The sequence below is a fragment of the Arachis ipaensis genome, chromosome B09 (genome assembly GCF_000816755.2).
Source record: "Arachis ipaensis cultivar K30076 chromosome B09, Araip1.1, whole genome shotgun sequence".
NCBI classification, from domain to species: domain Eukaryota; kingdom Viridiplantae; phylum Streptophyta; class Magnoliopsida; order Fabales; family Fabaceae; genus Arachis; species Arachis ipaensis.
In genome coordinates, this window is record NC_029793.2 from 123,505,329 (window position 1) to 123,515,244 (window position 9,916).

General features: G+C 35.8%; 1 protein-coding gene and 1 pseudogene across 2 annotated transcripts; one reads left to right on the forward strand and one right to left on the reverse strand.

The window, feature by feature from the left end:
- LOC110267048 lies at nucleotides 6,296-6,863 on the forward strand. 2 transcript variants are annotated; one of them, XM_021112170.1, is made up of 2 exons: nucleotides 6,296-6,560; nucleotides 6,658-6,863. In XM_021112170.1, exons 1-2 carry the CDS (start codon nucleotides 6,361-6,363, stop codon nucleotides 6,770-6,772), a joined length of 315 nt encoding a protein of 104 aa, XP_020967829.1. In that variant the 5' UTR covers nucleotides 6,296-6,360; the 3' UTR covers nucleotides 6,773-6,863. The 2 variants fall into 2 exon arrangements, with proteins under 2 accessions (XP_020967829.1, XP_020967830.1); XM_021112171.1 differs by having other exon boundaries at nucleotides 6,670-6,858.
- LOC110267049 overlaps nucleotides 8,449-9,916 on the reverse strand; it is a 2,489-nt pseudogene continuing 1,021 nt past the window's right edge.

The window sequence follows — 9,916 nt, forward strand, 5'->3', positions numbered from 1 at the left end:
TTCCAACAGGGGGATTCCAGCCCAACATTATTCTATTCAAACTACCAAAATACATTTTATCAGAATCCTTATTTTCTCTTTACCATGAGCAACTAAACCTCCACTGTAAGGTTAGGAGCTCTGTCTATTGTATGGATTAATTTTATTGTTTTTCTATTTTAATTCATGTTTTGATTTATATTTCAAGAATTGTTTTCGTTTTTTATTTTATGAATTTGGGTGGAACGGAAGTATGACCCTCTTTCTAATTGAGTTTTTATATAACTTGGAAAAGCTCTTTACTTGAACAACATCTTGAAAACAACTTCTCATAAATTTCTAGTTTATCTGAATTTAACGGGATACGTGACATATAATCCTTTTATATTTAGGTAATTAGGATTTCTGTGGCATATAACTAGAATTGAACTTCACCCCCTAATTGGAATTAATTGACCAAGAAATTGGCTATTGATGAATTTTAGAGGAGACTAGAAAGGTCTAAGGAATTAGGGTCTAGTCACATATAGTTTGCCATGAATTAAATCTTATATAATTAAAATAGTTAATAAGAAAAGTCAATCTAGAAAATAGATAACTCTGAAGCCTTAATTGTTTCTCCATAGTTTATTCCCAACTTATTTACTTGCCTTTCTTTAATATTCTTTATATTGTTTAATGTATTTGAACTCTCAACACTATTTTCTGCTTGCCTAACTAAGTAAATTAATCAACCATTGTTGCTTAGTCCTTCAATCCTCGTGGGATCGACCCTCACTCACCTGAGGTATTACTTGGTACGACCCGGTACACTTGCTGGTTAGTTTGTGGTTAAAATTACCGCACCATTAGCTTTAATGTCCCTTTGAGTGAGGATGAATCCGAAGAATTTTCCTACTTCTACTACAAAGGTGCACTTAGTGGGATTTAGCCCCATCTTGTGCATCTTTATTGTGATGAACACTTCTGACAGGTTGGTTAGAAGGCTGGCTTCATCCTTGATTTTAACAAGCATATCGTCTATGTTGACTTCCATTAGCTTTCCCAGGTGATGTGAGAATACTTTGTTCATTAGTTGCTGATATGTTGCCCCAGCATTTTCAACCCAAAGGGCATAACCACATAAAAATAGTTGACTCTAGGGATGATAAAGGACATCTTTTCTTGGTTTGGCTCATATATCAGGATTTGATTATATCTTAGGTTGGTATCCATGAAGGAAAGAAACATGTACCCTAAAGCTGAGTCTACCAAAGCGTCAACGCTAGGTAGAGGGTATGGATCATTTGGGCAAACTTTGTTGAGGTCGATATAATCTATGCACATCCTCCACTTTTCATTTTGTTTCTTTATGAGTACAACATCGACTAACCATAAAGGGTAGTTCACCTCCCTAATAAATCTAGCTTCTAAGAGTGCTTGAACTTGCTCTTCTATAACTTGTGCTCTTTCTGGACTGAGTTTTCATCGTTGCTGTTGTATAGGTTGGGAGACCAGGTACATAGCCAGTTTGTGACCTATGAGATCGGGATGGATGCCCGACATGTCAGAAGCTTTTCACACAAAGAGGTCGGAATTATCTTGTAGGAGCTTGATAAAATCTTCTGTCAGTTTTTTCTCTAAGTTAGCCCCTAAATTAGCGGTGTTCCCGACTTCGTCGCCTATTGTACTTCTTCCTCTTGTTTTTTAGGCTAGGGTCTTGAATCTTCTTGTACCCAGACTCCATTAAGCTTTATTATAGTGACTTCTTTGCCTTTTGAATAGTCTAATAGGTTCAAGCTTTTATTGTAGCACCTTCTAGCCAATTTCTGATTTTCTCTTATAGTTGTTATTCCCTCTAAGGTAGAAAATTTTATGCAAAGATGAGGGGTTGATACCACTGCAACAAGTTGGTTTAAAGTTATCCAACCTATGAAGGCATTGTAAGTTGATGCAACAATGTAGTCTATGTTTCGGTTATTGTCTTCAACCCCTTGCCAAAGGTGGTGTAAAAGGATATGAACCCCAAAAGACGGATAGGAAAATCTCCTAAACCAAAGAGAACGGCTAGGTATGCCTTTAGGTCATTTTCTTCTAGGCCCAGCTTGTCAAAGGTTAGCTTGAATAGGATGTAGGCTCAACTTCCCTTATCCACCAAGATCATGTAAAGGTTTGCATTAGCTAGAATTATTGTTATCACTCCTGAATCATCATACCTGGGTACAACATCTCAGACGTCTTCTTTTGTGAAGGTTATTGTAGGTAGGTTAGGCGTTTCTTCATCTTCTCTGACCTGGTAGACTTTCTTCAGATGCCTTTTGTGAGAGGACTTTGTTATCTCTCCCCTGCAAATCCATTAACAATCATGTGGATGTATCTCTCGAAGGTTTTTTGTGGTCGCTCTCACTTTCTGTCTTCTTCGACTCTTTTTATTTTATTAGTTTCCTCTGGCCATCCAGCAAGATATTTATCCAACCAACCTTTTTCGGCATGCTTTTTCAATCACGTTCTTCAAATCGTAGCAGTCCTTGGTTCAGTGACCATAAATTTTGCGGTACTCACAAGTGATGAGCGGATAATTTATACGCTTTTTGGCATTGTTTTTAAATAGTTTTTAGTATGATTTAGTTAGTTTTTAGTATACTTTTTATTAGTTTTTAAATAAAAATCATATTTCTGAACTTTACTATGAGTTTGTGTATTTTTCTGTGATTTCAGATAATTTCTGGCTGAAATTGAGGGACCTAAGCAAAAATCTGATTCAGGCTGAAAAAGGACTGCAGATGCTGTTGGATTCTGACCTCCCTGCACTCAAAGTGGATTTTTTGGAGCTACAGAACTCCAAATGGCACTCTCTTAATTGCGTTGGAAAGTAGACATCCAGGGCTTTCCAGAAATATATAATAGTTCATACTTTGCCCGAGTTTAGACGATGCAAACTGGCGTTCAACACCAATTCCATGCTGCATTCTGGAGTTAAACGCCAGAAACAGGTTGCAAAGTGGAGTTAAACGCCAGAAACAGGTTACAAACTGGTGTTCAACTCCAAGAGAAGGCTCTACATGTGTAAAGCTCAATGCTCAGTCCAAGCACACACCAAGTGGGCCCCAGAAGTGGATTTTTGCATCATTTACTCATTTCTGTAAACCCTAGTAACTAGTTTAGCATAAATAGGACTTTTTACTATTGTATTTACATCTTTGGATCGTTCTACATGCAAACAAGCTAGAATGAGTATCTCTTAGATATCTAATACAGAGGACCGAGTCTGAGATATTAGAATCTTCGTGGTATATGTTAGAACCCATGGACGGCCATTCTTGAGATCTGAAAAGTCTAAACCTTGTCTGTGGTATTCTGAGTAGGATCTGGGAAGGGATGGCTGTGACGAGCTTCAAACTCGCGAGTGCTGGGCGTAGTGACAGACGCAAAAGGATAGTAAATCCTATTCCAGTATGATCGAGAACCGACAGATGATTAGCCATGCAGTGACAGCGCATTTGACCATTTTCACAGAGAGGATGGGATGTAGCCATTGACAACGGTGATGTCCTACATAAAGCTTGCCATGGAAAGGAGTAGGAATGATTGGATGAAGACAGCAGGAAAGCAGTGATTCAGAGGAACGAAAGGCATCTCTATACACTTATATGAAATTCTCACCAATGAATTACATAAGTATCTCTATCCTAGTTTATATTTTATTTATCTTTTAATTATTAAAACTCTATAACCTTTTGAATCCGCCTGACTGAGATTTACAAGGTGACCATAGCTTGCTTCAAGCCGACAATCTCCGTGGGATCGACCCTTACTCACGTAAGGTTTATTACTTAGACGACCTAGTGCACTTGCTGGTTAGTTGTATCGAAATTGTGAAAAAGAACTAAAATTATGAACGTGCATATTAAATTTTTAGCGCCGTTACCAAGGAATGAACGATCACGATTTCGTGCACCAACAAGCTTCCTCAATTTTGTGGTTTTCTCTATATTGATATATTTTTCAGCTCGCTCTTATACCTCATATAAAAAATTCGAGTGTATCTTCGATATAGACTACGAGAAAGGACCTTCCCTAAGGCCATTAACGACCCCTATGATAGCTGCTTCAGTAGGCAGATTCTGAATCTCCAAACACGCTTTATTGAATATTTTCATCTAGGCCCTGAGGGCTTCTCCGATCTCTTGTTTGGTACCCAAGAGGCTTGGAGCGTGTTTGACTTTGTCCTTCTGGATGGAAAATCGCGTAAGGAAGCCTCTTGCCAAGTTGTAGAAATAGGTGATCGACCTAGGTGGAAGACTGTCAAACCACTTCATTATTGCCTTAGTCAATGTGGTCAGAAAGGCTTTGCACCAAGTTACATCAAAGGCGTTGGCCACATACATGTGACTCTTTAAGTTGCTTAGGTGCTGTCGTGGGTTAGTCGTTCCATCGTAAAGATCCATGTCTGAATTTTAAAGTTTCAAGGGACTTTAGTCTGCATAATTTCTTCTGAGAATGGATTTTCACTCCCTAAGGGTGTGGTTTCTCGATCAGCTCGAGATCTCTTACCCTTGAAATCAGATTTCAATCTCTCCAATTTCTCCTCCAACTTCATGTATCACCCGTACCTCTCTTCGTAGGGCCCACTCGGATTCACGTTGTACTCCAACTCAATCTCAAGTTGTTTCAGCTGACCTTGGTGTCCATGGACCAATCCCATGAGTTCAGGCATCTCTATCTCTCGATCCTCTAGGTCTTTGAATTTTTGAGCCGATCCTCCATCCTTCTGGGATGTTTATGTTTTCGTCCTTGTTAATACCCTTGCCTCTTTCTGTTCATGTGGGTATGACAATTTCTTGATTATCATTAGGTTGTTCTTCCTTATGGGGTCCTGATTCAGATGCAGTGTGTCCATCTTCTAGGTGGTCTTTCGCCATGGTTGGGTGTTGAACTCCGGGTCTCTGGCAACGGTGTCAATATTCCGAGGTTTACCTGAAACGGATGATTTGGGGCTGAATGTGAGGTCTAAATTCTTTATGGTATTGAGTCTGACATCTTCTCTGGTACAATAAAGTCATCTGATGTCTTTGAGTGAGGATGAGGGTGGTACCTGCAAGGAACTCCAATGTTTAAGTTAGCAAAGGTTTGAGACAGGTTTAATGAGTTATGGGTTAAGAAGTACTTGAGTTTGAGAGGGTATTTATACAACAAAAATGATGGCTTAACTATCATTCTTGTAATTCTCCTTCTCTTGTAGTGGCTGATTATCTCTCCTTTTATTTAGGGGTTGTTCAAACCTCATATTTAAATATATGTGTACGTTTGTAGCTGTAGTTAATATTATGCCTATAAAGTTAGACTTATGAGGTCAGGTGCTGGTAAAGTGAGTTTAAATTCTGTAGAATTAGGCTTTATTTATTTTGGGTTGACTGTGAGTTGTGGGTTATGTATGAATAACATACAGTAAGCCACCAAAAAATTTGATAATTTTAGTTAGATTAGATCACATAAAATATCAACAAGAGTTATATAATTAGTGTGCAGTTTGGAACTAATATAAATAGGGTAAATAGTCAAATTAATTCCTGAAAGATCACTAGTTCTCCAAATTAGTCTCTGAATAATTTTTTTAATCAAATTCATCCTTTAAAGATTTTAAAATAGTCATATTAGTCCTTTCGTTACTTTCTTTGTTGATAGTGTCAAAATTTGTTAATGTGCCACGTTAAGTGACATCCCAACACACACCTAAAAATCTTAATTGACTATTAATATAATAAGTTTATAAAATTAGATCAAATCAACCCTAAATTGAGGGATTTCATTGCCTCAAGTTTTTTCCTCAATTAGGTTTTGATTTGATCTAATTTCATAAATTTATTATGTTAATAGTCAATTAAGACTCTTAGGTATGTGTTGGAGAGTTACTTAACATGTTACATTAGCAAATTTTGTCACCATCAACAAAAAAAAATAACAGAAGAACTAGTATGACTAATTTAAAATCTTTAAAAAATAAATTTGATTAAAAAAATTTTCGAAAACTAATTTAAAAAATAAATGATCTTTTAAAGACTAATTTGACCGTTATAAATACCAATCTACTTAATTTTTCAAGTTGACAAGATAGCATAAGAATATATTCAGGAGAGAAAAACAGATAAAGTGCACAAATTTATAACGAAGTAGTCTATAGCTTGGAACTAATCTAAAGTTGGAGCTTTCTTCAGTGGGGAAAGTATCTTCTGGTCCTTGATGGACTAGGTAATAAATGAAATTAATGAAAAATATAGGGTTGGTCCACAATAATAAGAAGTTCACAAATAAACTTCCATTTAACATATAGGGAAAATTTAAATGTAGGGTTAAATTGGGTTGGGGTGAGGGTGAAGTCTTGGTTGGACATCTAAGTGGCAGATGGCACTGCACGACGGAGCAGTGGGAGTGGTAGAGCACTGCCGAAGTAGAGGCGTAGATCAGAACCTGGCCGAGTTCAGGTACACCAGACGGAAGGCAATGGGCGACATGGGAAAACCGTCGACGCAGGCACTGCGGTGGAGAAGTCGGAGGAGCAGCTCCGTAATGAGATCGATGAGCTTCTCCGCCAACAGCACGAGGTCACTCATTACTCTCTCACTAATTACCACACCACTCTACTTCCACTCTCTCCAATTCATTCATCAATTCTGCTTCTTTTTTGTTCAATTTTCTCAGATTACAGAGCGGCTTCATGATCCTCGAGGCCTTTGAAGGGATCCCTTCTCAGCTCCTCGCCGACAACCCTTTCCTCCCCATGTCAATCTCACTCCCCCTCTCCCTTCTTTTCTAGAGCAGAAAATATTATATTTCTTGTAATCTGAGTTTAGGGATTTGGTTAAATAGTGTAATTTGACATACAAGGAGACAGGAATGGACCGGAAGGTCAACCTCCTACTAAACGCTGACTTTCTTCTACTTTTATCAGGGTAATAACATTATAATCTTCTCATTTTCATGTAATTTGGTTCTTTTTGCACATTAGAGGATTAGAATAGATCGTAGGAGGAAGCATATGATATAATTTAAGTTGATTCTGGCTTATTAATTGATAAAGGTAGAGGAGGAGGGAGAATTGATTCAGGATGATCCTGCTCATGCACCGAAGAGTGTTAACACTAATGGGATCAGTGCTACTAATCGAATATCCCGCTTTCTGGTAACTAGAGTTTCACATCAATATTTTGTTGATAAAGGAATAGTTTTGGCAGAATTTTTGAAAATCCATTCTTTTTAGCTGTTTAATCGGACTACAATATTTATCTAAATGTGACTTAATTGTATTATACACAGTTCATTGATGCCGGAATGATGGTTTCTCCTACAGTCTATGCACGACGCAGTCTGTGTTATCTTATTAGCGATATGTATCAAGAAGCACTGAACCATGCAGTACAGATAATAGTGATTTCCCCTATATGGTACATTGCATTTTATTTTGAATCTGTTGCACTTGGAGGACTTGGAATGGAGAATAAAGCACAAGTAGCAATTAAAGAAGCTACAACACTTGAAGCTAAGAAGAGTTCAAATGCTAAAGAAAAGTGAATAAGGCTTTGTACAGATACAAACCTTTCTTACTGATTTATGTTCTACATGATGATGATGACAACCATCACCTCCACAAGATTAATTATTACAAAGATTTCATCATTGAATTACACCATAGATCCACAACAACAAAGTTGAATGTGTTTTTTTAAGACTACTACTTCAAGGAACAGTGATTGGATTAGATGAGTGTTGGTTATGGCACACCCCTTTCCCCTTTTTTGTTGGGCTGGTTAGGATGTTCAATTTAGTTTATGATTTGATTCATTGAAGCATGGCTCCTTACTTCTAGCAAAATTTTTCATTTTTTTTCATTTTATAAAAGGTTGAAAGTGTGAAAAGTAAATAGTTTTGTTGATCATGGCCTTGTATTTTCACTATTTTTTGTTGGAATGCCAAGATATTGTGTTCATTTGTTGGTTCCTTGAATCTTGTGACATCGACGCTTTTGATTGAATGAAAAAAAAAAGTTGGATGAGAAGAAAAAAATGGGAAGAAAAATACCTATAATCTTGTTACTTGGATAAAGAAAGTAAAACTATTTTTTCTTCTTTATCTTTTACTTGATGAAAGGAATTGGAGAAAAAATAATATGTTGGTTGTAGAGAAAAAGTAAGAATAAAGAGCATAAAACATATTAAATGATATTTTAACGATTATTATAGGTGAAGAGTACATATCTAATATTTTTTTGCAGTGTTTTTGTTTTTCCTTTCTTCATCATACTTAAAGTGTCATAATGTTGGATATGCTGCTCATTCAATAATGATGAGAGCTATTTGCTCACTTTACACAATATGAAAGTTGGTTCATAACGAAAATATACACTTGTGAATGCATCATTTTATATGATAGGCAACAGGATCCAAATAAAAAGGGAGAAAAGTTAACAAAAGATAAACGAAATATTTATGCCATTTATGCCATTGGTACTGAACTTGAGTCGGCATACTTTCTCATGTAAAATGAGTATATCGAACATTTCTTGTCATTAAATCATTCTATTAGACAACATTAATTCACATATACAAATGGCTAAAAAGAAAACCTTCACTCAATAAGATGAATCAAATGTTTATGATCATAGTATGCAGATAAGTTCATGGATTCTCTTTGCCGCTGTCTAATTTCGCCAGGTGATTTTTTTGAGACTCTCTTTGATCCGAAAATATACTCCTTCACGGTACTCTAAGCTAAAAGTATTTGCTTCTTAACCTGCCATTAAGATAACATAAACTTAAATAATAAGACTAACAGATGCTCTTAATAAAAACTGTAAATCAAACATGTTCTGAAGCTTTTGGGTTTTGAGAATCCAATTGTAGTAGATTGATGTATTGACATTCAGGCACTTTTGTCAGTGAAGCACATACCATCAAAGGCTCAAATTATGCACTCTATTAACAAGGTTTATTCAGTGATACTTGAAAAGGTGACTCAAATGAGGAAATTAATTTTCAGAGTACAACTAGAAAAGAGGTTCTAGAAATAGCATTCTAATTACAAAAGGCACATACTTATCTCTATTGCAAGGCCATAGTTTCTAATATACATAGTTAGTTATTAGTGCAACATTTTACAGCTCATCCACAAGCAATTGCACGTACTTGCAAAAATGAAAGTATTGATATTTGATTATTTGAATAGTTTTTGAGAAGGGAACCATGCACGAGGAGAATAATCATGGTGGTCCAACCCCAAATTCATCAGTAGATTCTGAATAAAGTTTCAAATTGAGATCAGCATTCATCCAATAGGTATCAATTTGAATACCTCAGAAACACTCCTTTGTTCAAAGTTTTCCGAATAGAATATGATAATAACCAATACCAAATTAGATGAGCTAACTTGAGCTTTGTTTGAGACAAAAAATTCCAAATTGCAGCCATGAAACTTGCAACTAATAAGTAATAGCCCATAAACCAGAAAATCAACTGAGAAGTTTGGGAAAAACTAGAACATCTATCCAATAATAATAACAAGAGTAAAGTATTGTTTTTGTCCCCAACGTTTGGTGTAAGTCCTAAAGTTGTCCCTAACGTTTCAATCGTCCTATTTAAGTCCCTAACGTTTCAAAATTGACTCAATGTTGTCCTGCCGTTAGGAATCCATTAACAGAATTGACGGCAGGACAAAATTGAGACGATTTTGAAACGTTAGGGACAAAAACGATACATAAAAATAAATTTTAATTTAATTTTATCTTTCAATATTAATTTTTTATTGTACATAATATTCAATTATTTTTTAATTACATCTAAATAAATTACATTTAATCACATTACTTTTATTTTAAATAAATTTATTTTTTTATAATTTTAAAGAATTTTGATATATTAGAGACAAAAGATATAATTTATATTTTATTGTATATATATTATTTTTT

Coding starts and splice junctions, on each gene's coding strand:
- LOC110267048 (XM_021112170.1), top strand. CDS start 6,361: ATGGCACTGCACGACGGAGCAGTGGGAGTGGTAGAGCACTGCCGAAGT. Junction 6,561..6,657: donor TTCTCCGCCAACAGCACGAG/GTCACTCATTAC, acceptor CAATTTTCTCAG/ATTACAGAGCGGCTTCATGA.